This window comes from Megalopta genalis, chromosome 4, assembly GCF_051020955.1.
Source record: "Megalopta genalis isolate 19385.01 chromosome 4, iyMegGena1_principal, whole genome shotgun sequence".
NCBI lineage: Eukaryota > Metazoa > Arthropoda > Insecta > Hymenoptera > Halictidae > Megalopta > Megalopta genalis.
Genome location: NC_135016.1, coordinates 16,138,335 through 16,166,228, shown reverse-complemented (window position 1 = coordinate 16,166,228; position 27,894 = coordinate 16,138,335). Strand labels below are relative to the sequence as shown.

General features: G+C 39.5%; 2 protein-coding genes across 2 annotated transcripts in view; both read left to right on the top strand.

The window, feature by feature from the left end:
- Positions 1 to 13,495, top strand: part of LOC117228270 (uncharacterized) — a 59,035-nt gene extending 45,540 nt beyond the window's left edge. The window contains exons 3-4 of the mRNA XM_076520714.1: positions 248 to 867; positions 9,870 to 13,495. Coding sequence (XP_076376829.1) covers positions 248 to 867; positions 9,870 to 10,088 — 839 coding nt within the window. The 3' untranslated portion in view covers positions 10,089 to 13,495. The remainder of the gene's footprint in view (positions 1 to 247; positions 868 to 9,869) is intronic.
- On the top strand, positions 11,667 to 24,978 carry LOC117220354 (uncharacterized). The gene is made up of 4 exons (XM_076521016.1): positions 11,667 to 11,696; positions 19,052 to 19,260; positions 19,431 to 19,678; positions 19,739 to 24,978. Exons 1-4 carry the CDS (start codon positions 11,667 to 11,669, stop codon positions 24,976 to 24,978), a joined length of 5,727 nt encoding a protein of 1,908 aa, XP_076377131.1.
- Positions 24,979 to 27,894: the final 2,916 nt, after the last annotated feature.

The following is a 27,894-nucleotide window of genomic DNA, read 5'->3' as shown; positions in this document are numbered from 1 at the left end:
TTATATAAACAATTTGGCTTTAGTTACACAATTTTGTGTCTGTATAGGAATTAGTATGCATTTCGTGTATTTTCTTCTTTTTCTTAATCTTCAACAAACACATCTGCACAATAAATAACTTCTTATACTTGTCTCGTTGACTTTATTTTTAGTCATTTATAACAGAACCTTTCGTGTCAACGTAAATACCGATGAGAGTGTACTCCCCGGCATGAAATGATCCGTTCCGATCGGCTTTTTTTTACAGTGTACATCGACGTCAACGAGGACGACCAGCCCTTGACGTTGGACATCAGGCTGCCGAATAGCTTGCAGCCGCGTATGTGGGAGATCCGGATCATTCAGCTGGCTTTCGAGCAGCGTGCACCGTCTGGCTGTCTGCAGTATTTTCAGGGGGCAAACGGCACCCTGAAAACGCTCAACTATTTGTCGAACGGTAGATTCCTCGCCGACCAGGATTATCTGCTTTGCATCCGCCAAGAGAGGGGAATGTGCGGAATTTCCTACGCACCTTGCACCAGGGACTCATTTCGAATAGGTCCTTCGAGAATGCTGATCGGCGACGCGAACGGCACCAACGCGAACGCGTCGTCTCTCGTCGTCGCCGAATCATCGGTCGGTAACGCGACGGGAAACGCGACCGGATTCGCGTTCGGGCAAAATCCTGCGAACAACGCGGCTTCCGTGAATAATACTGACGCGGATATCGAAGGATCAGGAACGAATCCCATCGACCAGGACACCGGTACCTCGATGAACGTATCGAATCTCATGGAGGCAGGCATGGATTCGAATGTATCGCCTTACGGACGAGAACGGTGCAGAAACAGGGTGCTCATCCCTTGCGACTTTGAGGAATTTATTACGGTAATATTTCTGTTTATTCGCAGCAGCGGTAGCAAATATCGGGCGTGGAAGTCGAAATTTTGCTTTATTTTCTACGGGATCATGCGAGGTTGTATTCTTTGAAGTTCTGACATTTCTCGAGATGTACAGAGTTTGTTGTCCCGTGTTAACCGTCGCGAGCTGTTTCCTCGTTTTCGTCGGTATCGTTGTGTAACGTTGACTTGAAGTTATTGTTCGCGAAGTACAGTATGCATTGCGTCTTATGACTAAACTTCGGACGTTTATGCGAATGCATATGTTTGTAGGGAAGGGATAAATTTATAGGACTCTGGCAGATATTTGTTTTAGCACTAGAGGTTTCCAGAAAATATAACTTCTTTTTACTTATGTTTTGTATATTGCATATTTTTTTGCATACATTTGTCTTATTTCTACATATTTCTTATATATTCGATTGACCAGATTCTAACACGTTGGGGGTCGTGATTAGAGGCAGCGATGTTTTACGCAAGATATATGCATTAGGGTGATCCTTACTTCTAGGCTTCAAAAATTCTTTTGCTATTTTAGCTATTTGATAGTTGATGGAAAAATGATGCTTGCAAAATTTTAGCGTAATTAGATAATGGCAACCCGTGCCGCATTTCAATTCAAGTTTTGAATTATAATGATCTCAATGTCACTATTAGTAGGTATAATTGAATTTTGTTACACAGAAAAGGCACTTGCACTTGTTTAAATAAATACAGGTAACCCTCCTATAACACGGTAGATAGGTTCCTAGAAAATGCCGTGTTGTGTGAAACCGTGTTGTATGAGACCCAGAGCCAGTACAAAAAGAGGGTTACGTTCCGAAAACTTATTAAAAACAAATATCTCTTTTAATTCTACATAAACAACTTAATTTTTATTAAAAATATAAATGTATGTACAACACAAAACAAAAACCAAAAATATTATTTTAACTTCACGCAACTCTAATTTAATAAATTTCTTCGTCGCCACTGCTCAGTATAATCAACCGAGAACGTTTTTTCGGTGGAATGATATCGCCTTCACTTTCAGAACTTTTTTCTTCATTGAAAGTTCTTGCATCTTCTTCCCTCTTAAAAAATTCTGTAATTGTACTTTGGTTGCTGGTTCTTACCAGGTCATTATAAATATCTCGGTATTGAGCTAGACAGTTTTGCAGCTCCCTTTTGAATTTTCGGCTTCTTTCAGATAACCTTGACATAAGCTTAGGCCTTCTTGTAATTTTTTTAATGTTAAACTGTTAACTGCACAATCTTCATCAGTGCTAGTGTCCTCAGAATCTGTTTGATTTTCAGCTTCGGATGCCATTTCCATCAAATCCGCTTCGTCAACTTCTTCTTTCAGCGACAAAGACTTGATGTCGATACAGTGCTTGATTGAAAATTTCTTCCAAGCTTCCATTACATTAATTGATTTTGAATCGGTTACGTCTAAAATCCACTGTAATGCTCTTCTTATGTAATACGTTTTAGAGGTATAAATAATACCTTGATCCAATGGTTGGAGCAACGAAGTAGTGTTAGGTGGTAGGAACAGTATTTTGACATTTGGATGATTCAAATCTTGTGGGAGCATTATCTAATAGTAATAACGCCTTGAAGCTCAAATTTTTCTGCCTTCAACGTTTGGCACAAAACAATTTAAAAACCAATCTTCAAATAAATTTCCAGTTACCCAAGCTCTTGGATTTGCATTCCAATAAGGTAAGGGTCTTTATTTACGGCTTTAAGTGCACGAGGATTTAAAGATCTATAAACTAACAAGGGTTTTGTCATAAAGTCCCCCGAGGCATTACTGCACAAAAGAAGCGTTAGACGATCTTTAGACACCTTAAATACGGGTACTGTGTCTTCTTTTTTCGGTATAAAGGCTCTACTGGGCATTTTTTTCCAGCAAAGCCCAGTTTCGTCGGCATTGAAAACTTGATCTGCTGTGTATCCTTGCTCTTCTATAATGTTTTGAATTTTTTCTGGATACGTCCTAGCGGCTTCATGATCAGCCGACGCAGATTCTCCTTGGTTTCTTATGCTATAAATTGCAAAACGCTGTTTGAATTTTTCGAACCAACCTTTACTTGCCACAAAATCTGAGTTGACAAAGGATTCTCCTTGTTCTTTAAGATGTTTGTAAATTTTTAGCGCTTTTTGTTTGATGATATTGCCATCTAATGGAATTCTTTTTTGACAGCAACCATCAATCCAAATGCTGAGTGCCTTTTCCATTTTCTCAATTATTGGCGCCCGGGGGCGAGCTGCACGTTTTACGAATGTCAATGATCCTGCAGCAACTGCACTTCTTATTTCTTTTTCATTTTTCTTGATAGTCCGAATTGTTGCTTCATTCAAATTAAGGCTTTTTCCAATGTGAGATGCTTTTTCTCCTTTCAAGAGACGATCCAAGATTTGTATCTTTACTTTTTGGCGGTGGAGAATGTGACGATGTTTGGGAGAAAAAGGAGAGGGGAAGACGTTTCGTCGGGGACCCGCTAGCGGGCCCTTGCCTTAGGCGTTCGCATTTGAATAAATTAAAAAATATTTTTACATTATGCGACATTTTAATTTATAATTTTATTAGTCTTGATTAATGGAAATTTATTATAGATATGAAATTTTGTGTGAATTTCATAGGAAAATGTTGTTTTCAAAGCTTGAATTGACTTAGACCATTTTCAAAATTAACTGAATGTCCTATATATATATTATTTTTCAAGAATGTCCTATAATTGACTTAAAGTAATAAAAAATTGTGATTTTTATTTGAGCCGTTTATTTTGAAAGTGGTGTAAGTCCAATGTCATCGAAAGAAGTTGTAAGTGGCGTTGCGTGGGGTATTTAGACAATACAAGCTCAGATTCGGCATTTTGAATTTCTTTTAAAAAAATAACTTATACCACTTTCAAAATAAACGGTCCATTTGAAACAACAACTTCAACGAAATAATTCATAAACATTTATCAATCATTTTTAAAAAGTAATCCATTTTTATCATAATTTCGAGTTTTTAAGATTTTTAAAATGTTCCTGAAAAACTGGAGGGATGTATGGTAGTAAACACATAAGATCTTTATGTTTTTCTTCCGTTACTGGTCTAGTGGTGTGTTGTATAATGGAAGTAATTGAATATTTTCGTATATTTTTGGTCTTCCTCTTTTAGGTGAAAGATCCAAAACTTGGAATTCAGAATCATCTAAAGAAGTCTTATAAAACATTTTATAAGGTTCATTTTTCAAGAATCTCATCCATTGAATTTTTAGCCAAGAGAGGGGACAGCGGAGTGCAAAGGGTTAAATAGCGAGTCAATTAAATTCCTTCGTTGATCATTATCCATCTCCTGTGGTTGGCCAGCGTGTGATGCATATTTAGTAGAAAAATCTTCATCACTTAACTTTGCAAACCATTTCTGGCATTTACGTTCTTTAAACCGTATCTAACCCGTACACATAACACAGTTTTTTGCATGTTTAGGTCACGTTTCCCTTTTTTTGTAATAAAAAAACATAATATGTCGTAGATGCTCTCAGAAGTCGTCCATCTTCGATACAATAATTAATTGTAAAAATCAAAATCGATCCTAACAATTTGAAGTTGAAAATACAGGTTAAGCATTCACTATTACTTGGCGTTGCACATTAATGATTTGCAGTGAAGTTACTTGTGAACTAGACTGCAAGAAGATAAACATTATCAAAAACCGCACGAACTTATTGGCCAACCTAATAGCAGTAGCAACAATTTTTTTTATAATATTGTTACGGCGACTTGTCCAAATCAAGTCGCTGTAATGTGAAACTGTTCCATTGTGACGAAGTCCTTAGAAAATAATGGAAGATAGGGGTTGCCAAGGAAGTGTATTACCAACGGACAATCGGGAAGTCGAGATCGGACCGTCGAACGATTCACGTTTCAAATTGTAATACAATTGAATTTAGTTGTATTATAGTTTATATTCTTTACTGTAAATAAAATGTCGCGACGCGAGATAAACGGAGTGATTCGCAACATTGAGGGCCCAGCCGTGATCGAAGAATCGATCGGAAATGTGACACCGGCACTGGAGATCCTGTTTGTAAACCTCCGACAAGAATTATGCGAGCAACTGCAAGAGCAGCAGAGGCAGTTTGAGGCGCGACTGGAAGCGGACAGGCTTCAGCGCGAGGAACTTGAAGAGGCTGCTGCGTCCGAACCAGAGGCCGCATGGAAGAGAGAATCAATGTCAGCTGCTATTGGATTTATTGCGAAATTCTGTTTTAAATTTTGCAGCATTCTCGTCGGTGGAACACTCGGAGGCGCGTGTAAATAATTCGTACACTGTTGTAAATAATGTTAATAGTGTGTCGAGAATTACGAGAATTTACGCGCTTCGTAACTGAATCCGGATATTCTGTGAAGCCGACGCGTTATGGCGCTTTCACGTCATGGGAAGAACACCGTATACAATTTGAAATGGTCGCGAAAACAAATGGCTTGGACGAAGCAAAGAAAGCTTAATTGCTTAGTTAGATGGTCCGGCTCGAGGAGTACAGACTTCTCTTCCCGTCGATAAGTATGTCGACTTCTGAGAAATAGTTTCGGCAATTGAGTTTCGTTTTGATCAAAAAAATTTTTCGAAACTAAATTATGTGCTGTTTCAAAATTATAAACAGCGGCAAGGGGAGTCAATCTCTGCATTGGCCATGGAAATTGAGAGGTTGGCACAAAGCGCTTTCTCGGAATGTCCAATTGATGTTCGAAAACATTTGGCCGCCTCTCAGTTTGTGATGATATTGGCCAATGAAGAGATGAGGATGTAGCAGCCATTGTGCTGCAACTACGCGCCCGCCTAGAAAAACTTTCAATTTTATAGCGGTACACGGCCGGTGACAATAATAACCGTTAGAGGATTCGCTTGCAGAGGCCAAGGACTAAGTAATAAACTTTCCCTGGCCGTTGCAAGTCGAAAATGATTTTATTGACTTTTTTTAACAACCCCACGGGTACAGCAGATGTTGCTGGAAAATAATTACCGGCCGTTTACCGCTACAGGGCTACCTGGCCGCGCATTTACCCTTAGGAGTAACCGTCACCTTGGTGACAAAGGAAGAGGAGACAGACGATGTTTCCGCCGGAGCGATATAAGCGGCAAAAATCGGATGCCGCGGGTCAGTTCGAACAGTTCGGTCAGAACAGTGCGGCCACGTCGAGTCTTGGTTAAGTTATACGTTCGTATATAAGTCCATATTATTATAATTGAGGAATACGAGGTTGGTCGTCAGTGAGAGTCAATTTTCCGTATACGGGACATTTAGAATCCACAACCTCCTCAAGGAGAATGGTGCGATATGAAGGTTTTACATCTCTCAGAGCTACGGTGACCAGAGCTCTAGAGATGGAAGCTCTTAATAAATTAACGCCAGAAACACAAACGTGTGAACGGAACTTAAAACGTCCATTTACCTCCGAGAGAATGCTGGAACGTGCGGCTGAACGGCATTCTGAACATTTCATCAACGGGAGTTGCCGCATTGCTGGAGCTGTGGAAAGAAGGTCCACCTCCAACGGGACTGTTTAAAGAAATCAAGGAAGTGAGACTTTGCAGAGAAACTTCAAGAAGTCGGAATAAAGGGGGACAGTCCGACTTCATCTTCCGTTTTCCCCCTGTCGTGCTGCGTTTGGAATCTATTCAGCGAGGGATTTTCTTCGTCGAAGGCATCGTTGGAGCGAAGAAGAGGAAAATTATCTTCGATAGGGGCTCATCGGTCAACCTTCTATGGTAAAATTATGCTGCAAGGCAGAATAGATCAACGAGCATGACAGGAGTGAAGATTTTCTCAGTCTCCGGTCAGAGATTACCGATTTTTGGTAAAGAGCGTCTTCCTGTTTCCATTGGAGAAGTCGAGATCGTACCGTCGAACGATCAACGTTTCAAATTGTAATATTATTGAATTGAGTTGTATTATAGTTTATATTCTTTATTGTAAATAAAATGCCGCGAAGCGAGAGAAACTGAGTGATTCGCAACAATATCTTGAAAACTAAGACTGAGCGGCCTTAAATGAAAAAGGAGAGAGTTGTTCAGAATATCAGCTTTTGAAACATATTTCAAGACCATTGAAATCGGAGGCGGGTGTAGGCTTTCGACAACTTAATCTCGAGAATTCGTTTGTGACAGTTTTCGAGAGTGTCTTAGTCGTGGAACGTGACACCTCTCCCCTTAGATAGCAGATTTTTAAGGGAATTCTAGCCGATTAAAATGATTAAAATTGCTCTTAGAGGTTTTTTAATGGGTATTATACCGTTCGATAGCTGATCAAGAAAAACTCATCTGTACAAAGTTTCAACCTTGTAACTTGCCTATGAGGGGAAAATTTTTTAAACAGTGAAAAAATATTTCTAAAGTCATGTAATATGAAATTGGAAAAATGAAGTGTGATGTAGGAAGAAAAATTCTATCTCCAACGAGAGATGAACCCCAAGCGTAGTGTATGCGTAGTCGGCCATCTTATCTACTCCTCCAACCGAAGATGTTGAAGTATGCGTCGATATTTAGGTGTACATATATCGCAATGTGCATATCACAATTTTTTCTTTCTCTTAAATCGAGTATAATAACATGTAATAACCTTCTTCCTCACAACAAAAACGTCGACAAATTCGGTATTCATTTTCTTTTTTTGACGATGACACAATTCTACGAAACATCTGAGAAAAATTGAGCACACTGCTTGTGATAGTACCTTATCAGAGAATTGATATCAGAGTGGCATAGTATTTTTGTTTTCGAGATTTTTTCAATTTTCTGATTTTTGTTCGGTTTTCCATTTTTAATATCCACAGTTTGCAACCGAAAAATCCGAAAAAATTCTGATATGCAGCTTGATGTGCGAAGTAAGCCACATTTTTTAAAAAATGTTAAAAAGTCACCGAAGGAGGGGGATGGGCGAAAAATCGGCAGGCCCTTTGTCCCAGATTTCTAATGGTTGTTTTTCGTGCGACAGCTTCTGATCTGATTGTTTGTGTTTGGCAATCTACGCTGCTGGGTCCGGGATCGCTGACTATGTCGACGTTATATCTGTGATCGTTGATATCCTTGTATTATTGTACCTGCAATTGTTTTGTATATTTTAAATATAATATAGATTCTGATTATACCAGCGCCAACAGATCCGAAGTGCAAGAATCCGTTCTAGAATTTTATAGCTGCACTTTCTGCTATTTGATTTGATGTTTCTTCATTCGTCATACCCATGGTGGACAAGGTTCCGCTTGGAATGCTTTTCCCTGTCATTGTCCGAGCTATATACTTTATTATTGCGGATTTTATTCATCGTCAACGGAACAGTGTATCGGCATCACGAAGCTTGTGCCTGCATACAGTGATACAGTATGACTGCCTCTTCCAATTCCGTATGCCTTTAGGGGCGCCTGAACGGACAATAAAATGAAAAACCAGCACAGAGGGTGAGATCCGTATTCGCATTCGTGTTCGTGATCCCAGTGCATTTTTATGTTCTATTGTTTTATCTTGAATCGAGTGGATATCGGGATTCGCGATGCGGTCGATCGTGTATCAAATAAAAATGGTTCAAGGACCCGTATTTCCCGCTTGAAAATATCCTGCACACATTTTTTGTTTCTTTAGACTTACATTCTAACGCTTAGACCTATAATAATTAATAATCTGAATTTTTCGAGGAATTAAATATTCTTTCGTACCTATATCGCACTTTTTAAAACATTTAAATTATATGTTGATGTCTTTTATGTAAGTACGAATTTTTTCATAACTGACCTAATTACTGTGATCAGTTTTAGGTAATTAATCCTATGACAATTAAAAGTAAAAACATGAAATATTCCGTACTAAATAATTTAGCATTATTTATTATTATATATTCTTATTCAAATGTTAATTATTATATATTCCCATTGTAGGTAATGATGTGGCAAATTTATTATTCAAAAACGAAGCTATAACATGTTTATTTGTCGAAGGCTCGGTGTGAACTGTTTATAACATCGGATTGCTTTTGTCTAAACGAACAAATATTTTACGGATCCAACAAGTAAGATTAGATGTAATACGTGGTTTGCCATGAGATGGCTCAGTAATCAACGCACACATCGAAAGAGACATGAAAACTTAATCCGGTTACAGTACACAGTAAAATAGAAACAAGTCCTAAATTAGTTTCAGTTGTTGAATCACATGAGAGTCTCAATTATTTGTGTCCCGTTTAATCGAGGTTCTGCATTATTCGAGATGATTCGAACTTTATGGTAGAGTCTCAGTGATTCGAATAGATTCCGAAGACGTCTACGAAACGAAACAACAAAGAAGAGCACATGTGCAACTAAATAAAAATCTATTACGTCATTATTTTCAAGAGTCAAATAAACATTCATTTAATTATATGGTTATGTATAAAACTTAAATGCATCTACGATATTACATGTAGGTTGCACACATATGTGCAACATGCTTCTTAACTGTTTCGACAAGATCAAGGCAAAAATCCGTCAAACCGATATCAGAAATTTTTTAAATCAATTTTTACATTTCATGGGTCTTAAGAAATTCAAGTTTTGATACAATTATAAAAATTATAGATCAAATTCAATAGCTTTAATTTAATAATGTTATTTTTAAATGTAAGTAAAATTACAGTTAGGGCACAGTAATCAAGTGGAGTGGAGAGGGGAAGGCTGCACAGTAATTGCACCCTCTTCTTGTTGAAGAAAATTAACACTCTTCGATCTCTTAAGGTTAAATCTTATTAGATTTAAGAGTAACCAGAGTATGTGTGTGCACAATAATAGTCAGAGTACGCAATCACAGTCACTAACACATCTACCTTATTAGAGCAAAAGCCAATGTCGATTTGGCTTGATGTAGAACTGTAAAGGGTTAAAGGGTTAAAATAATACCTTCCAGGTATAATACGTGGATTAAATGCGCGGCTTACTCTTGCATTTTTGATCGGTGAATAATATCACGAAAATTCTCTGTTACAGCCAGGGAATAACGAGGCCGGAATTTGCAATCTTGAACACTGCGGTAACTCTCTGTGCGATCAAAACGAGCTGGATGAAGAGGGAAAGTGCCGCGTGGAGACTTGGGCAACGCCCTTTCGCATAAGAGTCGCTTTTGGTCCTGGACAGGACACAGGGACCACGTTAGAGGACAATATTGGCATGTGTCTCGTGTACGAGCAATTACTTTGCGTGGCCTGAACAACAGTATTAAATGTGTTTCAAAGTGGAATGGATTAAGAACTAAAATTCTTAAAAGAGATACGAACCGTTCGGATCGTTTCTTTTTTTTGTTCGATGAATTAAAGCCGAATCAATGTGTAGAGAATGTATTATATTATAACATTGACTAGAGTTTGTCCTCGTAATACGCCCAAGTGGTTACTATTTTGTCAACGTTAATTAATTATACAGCTTTTGTAGGTCATTATCACATTTTCCATTTTTTTCTAAATCAAATACATTTTTTTGGATATATATAAGACAATCATTTATGATACTCCGACTTGTCAATTTGTTTTGTAAAATTGTGGACTTGACTTACAAAAGGATGAATTTGATTTGCAAAAGAATTTATTTCATTTGAAATGAATTATGCCGCTAAAGACTAAATTTGGTATGAAAAACGATGAATATAATTCGCAAAAAATGAATTTGGAGTGCATAAACTGTAGTCGCGTTTATAATGTATTTAAATCTTACGATACGGGGTTGTGGAGCTTTTGTTGTTAAATTCACTAGTAAAACTATTTTTATCGAAGAGGTTTAAGAGACACTTTTTAAAATGTTAATTTGAAATTACTTTGAATAATCATGATATCAATATCATTTGATAAAAATAGATGCATATAAAATATCGATAAAAATAGTGTTTCTGATTAGGGAAAGTACGTGGTTAAATCGTGTATTGTTGGGATAAGAGCTTCTTACTGATAGGTTCTCCTTTCTCTTGTTCATATGTAACGAAATATACATATGTGAACAACAGTTGATTTTCGATATTATAGGGATTTAAGTAGAGGAAATTTGCCAAATGTGTATCAATCACCTAAACTGTAGCCCGTGTATTAATTTATTATTATGTATTGTATATATCATTTACAGTCTAGTGATTTCATAATACAACAATTTTGTCCCTAACAGTCTACTGTTTCGCACCTTCCAGATTGAATTCAAATGGTCACGTTTGACTAATGTAATTAGTGTCCTGTATATTATATGTGGAATAAGTAGACTACAGATCTTCGTGCATTTATGACATTTACACTTTTTTTAAATGATTGAAAGATGTACGTATTCACTGATAGTTTTAGTGTACATATTTGCCTCATAGAATACACTTTCTAATTAATATTATACTTTATTAATGTGGTGAATGTAGTCGATTTTTCAACAGAGCGAATAAATAGAACAGGTCAGAAACACATAAAGATAATATCATTTCAGAAGTAATGCTTTAGAACGAAGATACATTTGTAACCTTGATTGCACGAAATAGGATAATTAGTTTTAACGTTAACAAACATTAATAACAATAGCTATCATATTTTCACCATAAAATATTTTCTAGTTGGTGAATTGAATTTGTTCCTCTCATTCAGATTTTTATGAAATGATATATGACAATTGCGATTTGAATGAAGATCCGTAGCCTAATTATAAGCAATGTTATTGTCAAAAATGTCTCCATTATATTTTCTTGTACATTAATTAAATTTCTGATATTTTCTATTATTTCTTATATCAAGGTAAATTAATCATTTTATAAGACTCCGAAATATGGCCTACATGATACTTACAATAGGTGTAGTAAGTATTCGTACAGCTTTTAAAACAGAATAACTTTTTTATAATTAGGCCAAGCGGTCTAAATGTTTTTGGGATGATAATGGGATTAGTCTACTAGATAATGACTAAAAAATTATTTCCAAACATTGCAATTTGTTGAAATGATAAAAAATTAAAGAATAATGTTTCTTCATTTTTTTTATCTGAGCCTAGAACGAAAATTAAAAAAATGCATTTTGTAGATCTCGGTAAGTTATGTGTATGCTGACAATTTCGTCGAAATCGGTTGACCTTGACATGAATTGTCTGGATTAAAGATCGCAGTTTTTCACGAATTTCAACCAAAAGCAAGAAATTTTTACATCTTTCAGTAACTGTAGCTAGACGATGCGTCGACCGATTTTGATGAAATTTTCAGCATGCATACATGTTACCGAGATCTACAAAATGCATTTTTTAAATTTTCGTTATAGCCTCAGATAAAGAAGTTGAAAGAAAACATCATTTTTTTATTCTTTTATCGTTTCAACAAATTACAATTTATGAAAATAATTATATATAATTATAAAAAAGTTATTCTGTTTTAAAAGATGTACGAATACTTTCTACGCCCACTGTATATACGATTTCTTAAATCATTTCAATGTGGAGAAATTCTGTATAAAATTTTGAGTAACTAAAAGTTCTTGCCTTTTTACGATAACAAGTCAAAGAAAAAATTTACGATCAGTGGCACAGGAAGAATGTGTTAAGAATTATGTAATATGTAAGTTGTACTACGTTAATATGTAATATGCAAGTTGCAGTGTATTACGGGTACTGCACAGGATCTTAAATATCTAAATCAAGTTACTGTTAACATGTCTTTGTTCTTTTTACAGATGATTTTGTTTAAATGGTTTACATTAATTGCGGGATAATGAATCTGTATACACAATTCTTTTTATCCTTAATGATTTTGTTGAATTGAAAATAATACAATAGTATTTTGAAATTTTTTAATGTTTTCACTGAATGTTTTATGAATACATAAAATTTTATGAATTCAATGTTTTATGAATACATAAAATCCAGTGTCCAATTTAGTAATCTAGTTTTTATCAACTAGTTATTGTTCATAAACTAAATTGTCCTACTTTAGAATCGGCTACGATTTTTGTGACAAAACGATATGATCTATGTTACCGGTAGAAAAAACCGTATCTTTTTAGACAGTTTCAAAATGTAGAATCACTTAGTTAATCTTACGATGCCTTGGTTCAGATTAAGTCTCTCTAATATAAAACTGTTCTGTGGTGTACAATCCCTAAGGAAATAATAAAAGATACGGGTTGCCACGGATCTGTAGTACCGACAGATAATCAGCAGTCGATACATGACCGTCCAGCGGAAGTGATAGATCGTCGAGAGATTAACTTTAATTCGAAATCTGTGTTGCGTATCGTTACCATTTAAGCTGTTATTGATAAAATGCCGCAACGCGGGGAGTTCACAGAACTCGGAACATTATCTTAGACAAGTTCTTGTCTTATATGAAGATATAACCGTAACTTTTTAAAAAAAAAGAGCATTCATTTATCCGCGGACCTACAATTTTTTCAAGGCGTACGATGTTGGCAACTTTCCTCTATATGTGTCGGGACAAATTTAATGTCACTTATTTGGTGAAGTTCGATAATTGGGTCAATCGATTTAATTGTTAATCCCCGCGGGTCGAATACAGATTCTTTTCGACCTAACTTTAGCTGTTGTATGTTTATTTATTCAGTTATTTATTCCCTTGTTCATTATTTGTTTTAATAAATGATGTTTAAAAAATATAGACTTTTTGAACTTCTTATGTTTTTGTCCTATATGCTATCCATTACTTGAAAATTAAATTTCCTTGCAATGCAATAATAAATACATAAACCAGTACAAAAATGCAGAATGAATTATGGTCGTTTAAGTTGCGTATATATTTACAAAAGGCCGAGCAGTGATGAATTATTCTGGGCAGTCATTTATTTCATAAAATACTTTTTTTTATACATCTCTCTGTTTATAAGTTATCTAGACCTACAAAATGCACCGCTAAAATTTTCATTCTACGGTCAAATACAAAAATTGAAAAACAATTTTTTTGTTGTCATCCAAAATGAGTCCAATTTCTACAAATATTTGATCAAATATTGTCTGGTAAACTAATCTCTAACATTTCAAGAAATTTGGAATCATTTAGTCTGATTTTTATAAAGTTTTTTAGTGGGTAACTGTATGTCCATTTTCAAAAAATGCTTTAATAAGTTTCCTGTCGACCCATCTCGACTTTTTATTCAGGCCATTTGATGTTTTGGTCAAAGATTGATATATTATTATTGTACATGTGTTATTAATTATTGTACATATTACAATTAAAAAACTTATTTGACTTGTTCTATACTGCATTTTTCATATATAATGCCTCTTGCTTTTAGTAGAAATATATTCTTCAATCTTGAACATACTATAAAATATCTTAAACTTATTATAAAATACATCTTGTTAGAGCATTCGATAAATATGTTAACGTGTATCATCGGTGGTACAGGCGGACTGAATGGAAAGATTAACGTGTACCATCGGTGGTACACGTGGTACGGAACGTGTTTCTATTCATATTTTGTGATTGTAATTTTATATTATATTAAGAGAGAAAAAATTGCTGTCTACAGTTACTTTGATACGTACTTCGAGAAAAAATAATAGAATAGATCAATATACGTAATCGTAAAATTTTTGGATGTTTGTAGAAGAGATATCCAAGAAATAAAGTGAAGTGACAACTCTGAATGTAATAACTTTGGCAAAAATTTCGTTGTTATGAATGCTATTTACTACATGATCCGATCGTTTTTATCACTTACCTATTTCAAAATTTCGAAGTTAAATATTTCTAATTTTTTTTTTTTACTATAAAGCACTCTTCGAAAAACAGTCAATTCAGGAATGTAAAATTACAGATTCGATTTATTAAAATAAATTCATACAGTTTGTGTACGAAATTGCAGCAATGCAACCATTCATAGCTTTCTTTTATTAAATAGCGCAATGAAAGACGCACTTTATGAATATCGTTTCATTTGTTATTTATAGTATTAATTAATTACTAATTAATTATTGTATTGTTACGCTGACTTTTCCAAATCAAGTCGCTGTAATGTGAAACTGCCCTGTTGCGAACAAACGTCTGTCTCTTCCATCGAACGTTTGTCTGCAATATTATTTCGTATTATCAATAGTTTGAAACATATTCAGTAGGATCTACTTAATTGGAACACCCAGTATGCAGTGCGATATCTTGACTGTCTTGACTGTCTTGTGTATTTCGGTTATTTTTTATAATATGGAGAAATGACAGAGAAACATTATTTTGTCCTAAGGAAAAAATTCTGTGATAGGATATACGTTTTTCTCAGGGTCATATTTTTCGAGACTTCAAGGTCTTCGAAGTTTTTTTTATATGGAACTACATATTTTCATCATCGCAATGCGATAACTGTGATCAAAAGGTATCCAAATATCTATAATATTGTGACCTTTGCGTGATCTTGGGTACAAAAAATTAAACATAAACACTAGGAAATTCACGGAGATAATGAAAGAATTCTGGTAGAAGGATGAATGAAGAAAATTTTGTTTTAACACGTTGAACGCCCTGCGTGAATCGGTGGAGGTTCTCCCGGCGCCACGAAGCAAAAAAAAGTTTGCAAAAGACTATAACGTATTGTTCTGAGTGTCCAGGAATGTTATAATATTTTAAAAACAAATTTAAATATAAGTATATTTTATATTTTATTATTTTATTTTATTATTATTATAAGTATATTTTTAATGTTTGTTTTTGTTTATTTTATACTTTATTGTTACCATATACTGTCTATACTCGTCATAGTTGTGTTACGAATAAAATTACTATAAATTATCTCCAAAATCCTACTTTAATTGGACGAAGACTGCGGAAATATAGCCGTCACCCAGATATGGATGACGTGGCGTTCAACGTGTTAACAGATACTCAAAATGATGTCCAGCAACTTCAATATATTTTTTTATACGAGTGATGAATGAGTCTCTGACATTTCTTGAATCTTGCTCCTGGGAAAAAATAGATTTTCGAACTAGTAAATAGACTATACATATGTATTTGTATCTTTTCACACGTAATACGGAATTTGGCAAATATACTTTCTTCGAAATAGCAATTACATGTGAAAATATATATTTCAAATATATATTTTATTTATATTAGCTACTCACAGAAATACTATTCTGAAATAAGTATTTTATTAAAATATAAGAAAATAATATTTCACAGAATAGTATCAAGAATAATGTTATTCCAAGTGGTAGTGTTGCAAATAAGCAGTTTTTATTCTTTAACTCTTTATTGTACGATGTACCTACTTTTCTCGATAATATAAGACATTAATTTCGTTTATAAGTGACTGAAAATGTGATCGATAACGTAAAACGTTTATTTTCTGTGTAAAGAACTGGAAACATCATGAAAGAGCAATTTATTTATGTTATTTATTCGCCTTACTTGCTTCAAACAAAACACACTCCATTTATCTTCTAAAAATTCTAAAAATTAATCGCGTCTTAACACACTCTAATTTTGTTATTGATATTAACACATATGCATACGTACACGCATGCAATACGTCAAACATTACCTCTGTTACCGATTGTATTTTTACGTGTATTTATTTGTTGGCTCGTTTTCTTGTCCCAGACAGTATTGAGAGGAAAGCTACAGAAGTGTATATGCGAAAACGCAAACACCAAATAAACTATCACAAAAAGCAAATACCAAAATAACGAACAATATTTTCGTGTGTGCCGGTCTAGGCATAGGTATACCGATGGATCCATATTTGTTTTAATATCTTCCGAGATTCGTCACAGTTTTAAGGTTTTGCAGTTTAAACACCGACGAATAAATGCACATACTGTTTAAATGAGATGTAATTATTTACTGTAGGAAACCCACTTCTAATTTGAACGAACTTGAAATGTGCTGCCAAAGGTATCAGTTCGAATAACTTTTCCTAATGCATCCTACCGTCACTTGCCTTTAGTTACCGAGAATGTTTACAAAGAAACTGCTGCCACTACTGTAATTAATTCTTCGTCTACATACATATAGCAGCGTATAGGTTTAGTATCGATATTGGGTCTTCTAAAAATAAAATAGTATATAATAATAGAAAGTAATATTAAGTAATACCAAGTAACATATAAAGTACACAGCATGTTTAAAAGGATTAATGTCATGACAACTTTTTTTTAACACTAGATCCGTTTTAACACTAGGTCCGCAGATCTTAGATATGATTCTTTTGTTTGACGCCGGCATAATAGCTTGGAAATTTTAGATTTAAAAGAAAAATTTCGAAGATAGCGGTAATATAAATTGCTAAAATTAAAATATGTCATCCAAGAATTTTCGTACTTAATTGTTAGTTGAATAAGCACAATGCTATAGTTAGTTTGCTGCCTTTTAACACCCAAGAAATATAGTTCAAATGTTATTTCAGTTTTTTAAAATGGCACCAAAGTGGTACCACCGGCATACAACAGATAGTTTTTGCATGGCACCAGCGTGGTGCCATCGGACGGCATAGTGTTAATACGTTTTACAAATTGGGATTGTTTCTTTGTATTTTAAAGAATATGTAACCTGTAGATGTACAATCAGCGTAAAAAGTATTCGTACACTGCATTTTCGATTTTTGACTAATTGTCAATATTTAGAATGTTATAATTCTGTAAAAAAAATGGCGAATGGCAACGAACATGTTACAAGGTTGATTAAATAGATTTAACACAGCAATGATATAAGTAGCTGAAGACAAATAGCTGATACATTTTACAGAATACAACTCGTGGTAATAAATATTTAGCCAGAAGCAATAGTAATGAATAAATTTTTAAAGTCTAGATTGTTTGGACCTCAAATTCGACACCATAAATATAAAAGTCTTGGCAATTTTAAATTGGACATATATTGAATAAATACGCGACGCATAATTCATATGAAAAATACAGTGAGTAACGAAAACGATGATGGGAAAAAAGTATTTGACCAAGCGAGATCCTGGAAACAAATACAATATATTCTCTCTCATTGTTCCTCAGCTTGTACACAAAAATGGACAATTTGGGAAGACGAGATACGATTACTCGAGCCCCGCGGCTATGAGAACGAGCCACGAGACTCGAATAATCGTATCTGCTCTTCCCAAATTATTCATTTTTGTTTACAAGCTGAGGGACAATTCGAGAGAATTTACTATATTTGGCCCTTCAAGTTTGCATAGAGGTGAACAATAATTTGCTTTATATACGAAATATCCAATATTTTAGGACGGTTTTACGTGTGTAAAATAAGTGCAGATGCTGATTTTGTAAAACTTGCCATTCTACACATTAAAAATATTTGCCCATGATAATTTATTGATTCGCCATTCTTATTTTTATTCTTATCTCCTGCCTTTGTTTTACTGTATTAATATCTTTACGTTATTTATAAAAGACAATGGTAGACAATTAACAAATTCGAAATATATAATTATTTACCTTCAAACTTTATGGAATAAAGGCAAGCTACAGAGGTTCGCCGTTCGCAAAACATCTGATTCGCTTCTTTCGAGAATGATCTATCAGAAAAGTGACATTTAAATAATGTTAAAAATGTTTGAACTTTTGTGTTACGGCCAAGTGGCCAGGATTTATGGCAGGGGCCATGTGTTTGGGTACCCGGACGGTATGGGTCTGTCCCGGGCCGTTCCCGGGCACATCTGGCACCGTCATAACGTCTCCTGGTCCTTAAGTACGGTCCAGTCAACTACGGTTGGGTCTGGCATTGTTCGGGCACGTAGGCCCATCAGCGCGGGAGGTCTAGCGGGAGTCATTTTGCCACTCTCCCGCCACTCCCGGCCCACCGTTTTGGGGCAGTCTCACTTGATTTGGGATTGCCGTGATTGAACCGTAATTCCTTGCCGCCCACCCTAGGTTAAGTAAAGGTAGGGATAACCGAGGTGACCTCGTGGATGCCACACGGTTATTCCACCAGTCCTGAGCTGTTCATCCACCCTGAGTCGTCAGTGGATACAGAGGTCTCCCGGGAAGCTAGTTGTTAGAACACCCGGTTAGCGAATATAGTTTTTTGTCGGCACACCACGTGCAAGATACTACAAGGCTCGAAGCTCACAAGGAGCACCGCGAGCAATAACATTTGGTCCTTCGAGCCGGATACTGTGTGGAAAGGTCCACACAGTAGTGTAACATTTGGTCCTTCGAGCCGGATACTGTGTGGAAAGGTCCACACAGTGCTGTGACATTGTGGGAAGACTTGCCCGTCGACTTGTACATCCAGTGAGGCGCCTGTGTGTGAGGACTTGGCTCAACACCCCCCTGGACGTGATAGCAGCAAGCGACGTGCATCTTCAAGGGTTTGCACGACCAATAACATTTGGTCCTTCGAGCCGGATACTGTGTGGAAAGGTCCACACAGTACTGTAACATTGTTGGAAGACTTGGCCGTCGACTTGTACATCCAGTGAGGCGCCTGTGTGTGAGGACTTGGCTCAACACCCCCCTGGACGTGATAGCAGCAAGCGGCGTGCATCTTCAAGGGTTAATACAACCAATAACATTTGGTCCCCCAACGGATTTTGGAAAAGGAAGAACTTCGACCTCTTGGAAGTCCGCTGTCTTTTGTACATCCAGTGCGGCTGCCGTGTGTGAGAACTGGGCTCACCACACCCCTGGACGTGATAGGAGCAAGAGACAGTCGTCATCAGGGTCCACGCTTCGAGCGCAAGACCACTCGAGATTGCAGCAAGAGCCACGCAACGTAAGCTTCCATCGTCGAGGCAACAGCATCCAGGACGTCATTGTCTACTGGGACTCTGGACGCACCTCTAGCCGCCAGGACGCAGCAGGCATTCTAAGGGACGATTTGAGGAAGCCACGTGGTCACGCTAATCCAACCCGCCTATTCCGTGAGTCATTTCCATTATTTTAATCTGTGTTAGCCTTACACATCATGGAAACTGTAAAGTCATGCGTTAGTGAGCGCCGGACTCTCAAGGCCAGACTCACCATGTTCAAAAAATTCCTCGAGTCTGAAGGCGCAACAGCAGATGTAATAGCTTTTGAGAAACGCGTGAGAACGAGTGAGGGTCTCTACGAAACCTTCAGCCGCATTCAGACCCAAATAGAATGTGCTGTCATGGACACCCCACACGAGGAAGCGCAGTTTGCCGAGCGCGAGTCCTTTGAAACCAATTATTACACGATCATGTCCAAGGCCGAGACACTCCTTCTGAGAGCTCGCGGAAACTCAGTCACTGCGACCAATACTCAACATAGCGCCACGCCTTCGCTTTCTGACACCTTCCCCGCGGTTCGTCTGCCTACCATAAAATTGCCCACGTTCAAAGGGGACTGTGAGCAATGGATCCGTTTTCGCGACACCTTCACTTCGCTGGTTCACGATTCGGACAGGTTAAATGACATCGATCGCTTTAATTACTTGACGTCCGCCTTATCGGGATCCGCCGCGCGCGTCATAGAATCTTACAGCGTGTCGGCAAGCAACTACAAGTTAGCTTGGGAGCGATTGAGGGAAAGGTACGACAACCCCAGATTGCTCGTGAACCACCACCTAAACTCCCTTCTAGACTTAGAGCAACTTAAAAGGCCGTGCAGTAAGGGGCTTAGCGAGTTTGCCGACACCGCTATCAACAACATCCGCGCCCTCGAGTCTCTTCTTACCCCTGAGCAATTCCGCGACGCGCTTATTAGCAAATGCCTGGCGAAAAAGCTGGACCCGGTTTCCCTGGACGAGTGGGACAAGCGCTCTATGCATTCAAGCGAGTCGCCCACTCTCAAGGAGTTTGCGACTTTCTTGGAGCAGCGGGCTCAATATCTCGAGCGTAGGGAGTCGAACCAATCGGTCATGGGCAATGTAGGTTCTGACCGCCCAAAAAACACCCCACGGCGGCAGGGGGGTTTTAAGCCTTTCGTCCCCGCGACCCACGTCGCGAATCAGACAGAAAAATGTAGGCTATGTGACGGGATCCACGTGATCAGCCACTGTCCCGAGTTCTTGGCCATGTCCGTCGAACAAAGGCACGGGGCTGTGAGGAGTTCGCACCTATGTTTTAACTGTTTGGCGCCAAATCATGGCGCAAGGGCCTGCACTCGCTCAAATTGCCGAAGGTGCGGTAACAAACACCACACCTTGCTGCACAAAGAAGCAGCTTCCGCAGCTCCGGAGAGTTCACCCCAGGAGGAACTTCCCGGGTCATTCAACGCCCATGTCTTGCAGTCACACGCCGCTAACGTGTTGACTGAATGTACTGTTTTGTCTACGGCGTCGGTTTTGATAGGCGACAGCAAGGGGAAGTATCACGAGTGCAGGGCACTGTTAGACGTAGGTTCCCAGGCCAATTTCGTGACCACCGCGTTTTGCGAGCGCATCGGACTGCCTCGACGGGCCATCGACGCAACGGTCGGCAGCTTAGGACTGACGAAGAACCCGATCCGATCTTCTGCCCAGCTGGCAATGAAATCGCGGATAGGGAACTTTAAATCAGCCCTCACGTGCTTGGTGATGGACACCATCACGGAAGAGCTGCCCAACGTTGCGTTGAATAAAATCAGGATCACCACACCTCCGGGTATTTTACCGGCCGATCCCCACTTTCAGACCACGGGCCCTGTCGACTTATTAATTGGGGCAGGTCTGTTTTGGGACCTGTTGTGCATCGGCCGTGTTAGGGTAGGCGTGGGGAATCTGATGTGGCAGAAAACGCTGCTCGGTTGGGTGTTAGGTGGTGGTTTACCGGGTTCGACGCCCCGGCATAGGGCAATGTCGTGTCACACTGCGACGAACTCCGATTTGGAAATCGGCCTATCTCGGTTCTGGGAGGTCGAAGAGGTCGGTAACGCGGAAGTCAATGGCAAGGACCACGATCCGTGCGAGCAGCACTTCGTTGAAAATACTAGGCGCGACGAGCAGGGGCGATTCGTGGTAGCGATTCCGTTCAACGATAGGATCCATGAATTGGGAGAGTCCCGTCCTCAGGCGGAACGTAGGCTTCTGAATCCAGAACGCAAATTCAGGAAGCAGCCCGACCTCCAAGAGCAGTATAAGGAGTTCCTTCGCGAGTATGAAAATCTGGGCCATATGTCAAGATTGGATCCGAAGGACATAGGAGGGGTCAGCGGTAGCTATTACCTGCCTCATCATGCAGTGATGAAGGGCAATAGCACGACCACCAAACTTCGGGTCGTCTTTGATGGTTCAGCGAAAACCTCGTCGGGCGTTTCGTTGAATGATACACAAAGGGTAGGCCCCCCCACACAGGATGAGCTGTTTGACATCCTGTTGCGATTTCGTAAACATGCCATTGTTGTGTCCGCGGATGTTGCCAAAATGTATCGCCAGGTCGCGGTTAGAGGGAAAGACCGAAGCTACCAACGCATCCTGTGGCGCTTTTCAGAACACGATGCCATAGGGGAGTACAGCCTCAACACCGTCACCTACGGCACCGCGTCCGCTTCCTACCTGGCCACTCGGGTCCTTCAGCAGATCGGGAAGGATTGCGCGCACTCGCTGCCAGATGTTAGCGAAGTCATCCTGAGCGACTTCTATGTCGACGATCTGCTGACCGGTTGCGAAACTTATGAGCAGGCGTTAGGGTTGCGAAATGAGCTTTCTTCGGTGTTAGCCAAGGCCGGATTTCCGCTCAGGAAATGGGCAAGCAACGATCTCAGGTTGGCAGATCGGAATGTAGACAACGCCCAAAACTTGACATTCAAATCACTAGATCGCGAGCCCAAGATTTTGGGCCTATTATGGTCGACATCCGATGACAAATTAGGGTACGACGTAGGGCATGGGAAACCTTCGCGTATAACTAAGCGGCATGTACTAGCTGAAATTGCCCAAATTTTCGACCCGCTAGGATTAATTGGCCCCGTGATCGTGAAGGCAAAAATGTTCATTCAGCTGCTTTGGCAGATTCGGCTTGGATGGGACGAAAGCTTGCCCCAATCCTTGCACGCTCAGTGGCAAAGGTTTCGTGGTGAGATTCCCGCAGTCTCCGAATTGCGAATTCCGCGGCGCGTGTTGCAGGTGCAGCGGGACGTATCCATACACGGGTTCTCCGACGCGTCGGAACGAGCATACGGGGCTGCCGTATACCTGCGCTCCCGGGCAAGTGACGGTTCTTGGGTCGTATTTTTATTGTGTGCCAAGTCTCGGGTGGCACCGTTGAAAACAGTTAGCCTACCGCGTTTAGAACTGTGCGGTGCAGTTTTATTGGCTAGGCTAATTGCGAGGGTTCGAAAAGCTTTAAAAATCAAGGCGCTAAGGATCCACTGCTGGACCGATAGCCAGGTGGTTCTTGCCTGGCTCAAGGACAGCCCCTCGAGGTGGAAAACATTTATCGCGAATAGGGTCGCCGAGGTGCAAACTTTGACTGAGATCACCAGTTGGGGACATGTCATCTCGTCGGACAACCCCGCGGATCTTTTGTCACGCGGTGCGAGTCCCACGGTTCTGAAAGGCAATAAGTTGTGGTGGCACGGCCCCGACTGGTTGATATCAGAGGAACGAGACTGGCCCCATAGGGAGGTCAAAATATCCACCGTAGAAGTACCAGAGGCGCGATCGGTTCAGTTAGTTAAATTGACAACCTCGGTTAGCCCGGAGCACCCAGTCTTGAAACTGATTGAAGGGCAGTCATGCTACAGCAAATTGCTACGAATCCTAGCATACGTTCTTAGATTTTGCTCCAAGAGTCAACGGACGGATAAGGCTTCGCGAAGCAAGTGTCAGGGTTCCCCGTCAGTCACGGAACTTTCCTCAGCCGAACGAATTGTAATCAGGGTCACGCAAAACCATCACCATAGCGTGGAAATGAGGCAGCTAGGAGCTAGGCAGCCGTTAGATCGAACAAGCTCGTTATTGTCCCTAAACCCCTTCGTGGACGAACTCGGGATCATTAGGGTGGGCGGCCGCCTGCGGAATGCTCCGATAGCCTTCTCGCGAAAACATCCGATCTTAATACCAAGTTCCAGTCCTCTGGCAGTCCTGATAATTCGGCGCGAGCATCTCCGATTGTTGCATGCCGGTTGCCAACAAACTCTCGCATCTCTTCACGCGAACTACTGGATTCCATCAGGCGGACGAATCACGCGGAAGGTTCTGCGTAGTTGCATGATATGTTTCCGGACGAAGCCTGGCGCCGCGCAACCCCAAATGGGTAATTTACCAGCCGATCGCGTTACTCCTGCTCGGGCCTTTTCTACGTGTGGCGTGGACTATGCCGGCCCGTTTCTAGTAGTGGACAGCGGGCGTTCTCGAACTAGTAGAAAGGCCTATCTATGCCTGTTTGTTTGCTTTGTGACCAAGGCAGTTCACTTGGAGTTGGCAGTGGATCTGACCACTGATTCATTTTTGAACTGCCTACGTAGATTCACTGCGCGACGAGGAATGTGTCGTGTCATACACTCGGACAATGGCACGAATTTTATTGGAGCGCGAAATGAGTTAAGGGACCTGGGTCACTTACTGGCATCCCCCGCTCACAACGACAAGGTTAAAGGGGCATTGGCTCAAAACAAGATCCAATGGCAGCTGATCCCCCCTCGCGCGCCGCATTTTGGCGGATTGTGGGAGCGGGCGGTCCGCTCCGTCAAAACGCACCTGAGACGTGTGATAGGCGAGCAGAGGCTCACATTTGAGGAGATGTGTACGGTACTAACACAGGTTGAAGCCTGTCTTAACTCCCGTCCCCTCCATCCTTTGTCGTCCGATCCTTCTGATCTGAACCCACTGACGCCTGGTCACTTCTTGGTGGGAGAGGCGTTGACGGCATTGCCTCATGTCCATCTCCTGGACACCCCGCGAAACCGGCTGAATAGGTTTCAGTTGTTACAGCAGATGGTTCAGCACTTCTGGAAGCGCTGGCACCAGGAATATCTGCATGGGCTCCAACAACGTCGGAAATGGAGACAAGGATGCGCTGTTGTTCCCAAGGTCGGTGCTCTGGTTCTCATCAAGGAGGACAATCTACCCCCCATGAAGTGGGCCCTAGGTCGCATCTGGGAGCTGCATCCCGGTCAGGATGGTGTCTGCAGGGTGGTCACCCTCCGTACAGCCCAGGGGACATTGAAGAGGCCCACCACCAGGATTTGCTTGCTGCCTCTCGAAGACGAGCTCACCGGATCGAGTACCGTTGAGCCACCGCCGATTTTATAATCAATTGTTGTTGAACTAGGGTAGTTCAAGGTGGGCGGTATGTTACGGCCAAGTGGCCAGGATTTATGGCAGGGGCCATGTGTTTGGGTACCCGGACGGTATGGGTCTGTCCCGGGCCGTTCCCGGGCACATCTGGCACCGTCATAACGTCTCCTGGTCCTTAAGTACGGTCCAGTCAACTACGGTTGGGTCTGGCATTGTTCGGGCACGTAGGCCCATCAGCGCGGGAGGTCTAGCGGGAGTCATTTTGCCACTCTCCCGCCACTCCCGGCCCACCGTTTTGGGGCAGTCTCACTTGATTTGGGATTGCCGTGATTGGACCGTAATTCCTTGCCGCCCACCCTAGGTTAAGTAAAGGTAGGGATAACCGAGGTGACCTCGTGGATGCCACACGGTTATTCCACCAGTCCTGAGCTGTTCATCCACCCTGAGTCGTCAGTGGATACAGAGGTCTCCCGGGAAGCTAGTTGTTAGAACACCCGGTTAGCGAATATAGTTTTTTGTCGGCACACCACGTGCAAGATACTACAAGGCTCGAAGCTCACAAGGAGCACCGCGAGCAATAACATTTTGAATTAAGATACATTTAATAGTTCGTTGTGTGATGTCATAATGACAGATGCCGGTCACATAAACGAACAAGGCAATTTTGATTTTCAAATAGCATCAACGTCCCAGTCTATTAATTACCGGAATTAGCACATTGACAGTGAACATCCTAATGCTGTATTAAGACCCAAATACGTTGAAAGACTGTGAAATATTTTCTGAATGTGCTACAGGACAAAACTAATAATGGACCAGACGAAACTATCGGACATACGCGTGAATGTACATGTTACAGTGAAACACCGAAATCTGGAGAATGTCGACTTTCACCGGTGAATGTCAACATTCACATAGTCGCTTGGTGTATGTCCGAAATATTTGCTAAATACCCTTATTTCTGACTTACACCGGTAAATGTTGACATTCACCATGCACTAATGGTGAATGTTGAACATGTTGGAGATTTATATTTTCTTCTCCGTAATTCAGTCGCTATAAAACGCCACAAGGGTGACGTAACTTCTTCGCCTCTCTTTCTGAAAGGAATGACCAAGAATTTAAAATACACGGTACATTCTACATGAAAAAAAGAAAATAATAGTAATAAAAAATTACTTACTTATGTGATTCAAATCTTATTTACTGCAACAACTTAAACTATTATGACACTTTGAATTGCACAAGAGTCCCTTGCTTTTACAACTGCATTTATTTGTGGAACACTTCCATTTGCAACGACAGGTTTTGGACCTCCACCAGAGCATATCTGTGATTGTCGACACACACCGGAGAGGGTCCGAATGTACAACAATGTAATGAAATATTCGATCTTTCACCGACGTATTTGGTATCTGTTGACATTCACCGGTGAAAGTCGACATTCTCCAATTTCGGTCATTCACGGTAACATATATATTGGTGAACGAATCGTCAGTTGTTGTTCTCATGAAGCAACAATTTTATGGTGTTTGGGCTATGCTCGACACCACTTTACAATCAATTTACAAACTGAGCTGTTGTATCATTACTGCGGGAATCAGGACCCCCCCCCAAAACAACATGTACGTAGATTGGAAAGTTAGCTGGGTTCCATAGTTATACACTGCCCGAAATTTCCATAAAACCACTTGATTTTTTGGTGAAATTTTATGATTATGCTATAGTAATGAGAAACTACTACATGATAGCATTTTAGGATTAATAAAAATACTACATGCATGATCATATTCATAGATGTAACATTTATTTATAGAAAAAAACGTAAAGTTTTGCATTTCAACAAGAAACGAAGTACGAAATTTCCATAAAGCCGCACGTTTTTCAATTGAATAATACCGAGATTAACAACAATTTATTCTCTATTCCTAAATTACTCTTTTGTATAGTTGTCATTTTTGTCGAATAACGTGGAAGATTCGATTAGGCATCGATGAAATGAGATTACGAAGGATTTCTGCCACCGATTGCTTTGGTTTTTGGATATGTTATAGAGTATTAGAAAATAATGCATACGTATTTTTTTATATTGACTTGTTTTCTTCTTTAGGGAGAGAAACGACCCCTCGAAGTTGATCGCTTACAGTTAGTTGAAGAATTATTATCAAACTTGTTATAAACTTAATTTGTTGCATATCTGCGTGGGTCAATACTGCTCTTATTGTCAGTCATCCTTGACAAGGGGTAAACTACTTTTTCTTGCTTTTCGTGTAACAAATTTAGTTACTTCTCCAGAAACAATGCGATGAGTTTCTTTAAAATTATACAGGGTGTCCCAGGTTTTAATGTTCAAACTTTGTTAGTGTATTCTATGGCACAAAGTAAGAAAAAAATGTTATGTAAACATAGGTCATATAGAGCTTTATTAAGAAGTTATAACAAAAATTCAGAATAGGAATAGTAATCAACTTGCTGTTACTGCGAGCATTGGCTTGAATAGATCAGCACATGCCGTGTGTTTATGTAAGCTGTGTTTATTAATACATTTCGAAATGTGTATTAATAACCGTTGTTGACAATACATGATTGACATCGATCGAAGATTTTTTTCTATTTTTTTTTAGTTGATTACTATTCCTATTCTGAATTTTTGTTATAACTTCTTAATAAAGCTCTATATGACCTATGTTTATAGAACATTTTTTTCTTACTTTGTGTCATAGAATATACTAACAAAGTTTGAACATTAAAACCTGGGACATCCTGTATAGCCATGTTCTCGAAACTGCAAATTCTATGTTATTATTACTATTATTATCCTCATATGATTTTAAGGCCCGTCGTCGAATATCTCTATCGTGCAAGATATCAACTGCCTTCCCGAAATTTTTTATTACATACTCGGTAACTTTTGCAAATTTTTCTCGTTTG

Excerpts from the sequence above, each read along its gene's own strand:
- LOC117220354 (XM_076521016.1), top strand. The coding sequence starts at position 11,667 with ATGGCCTACATGATACTTACAATAGGTGTA. Across the intron at positions 11,697-19,051 it reads TGATACTTACAATAGGTGTA|ACTTGCCCGTCGACTTGTAC; the intron begins GTAAGTATTCGT and ends CATTGTGGGAAG. Across the intron at positions 19,261-19,430 it reads GCCGTCGACTTGTACATCCA|TGCGGCTGCCGTGTGTGAGA; the intron begins GTGAGGCGCCTG and ends TTGTACATCCAG.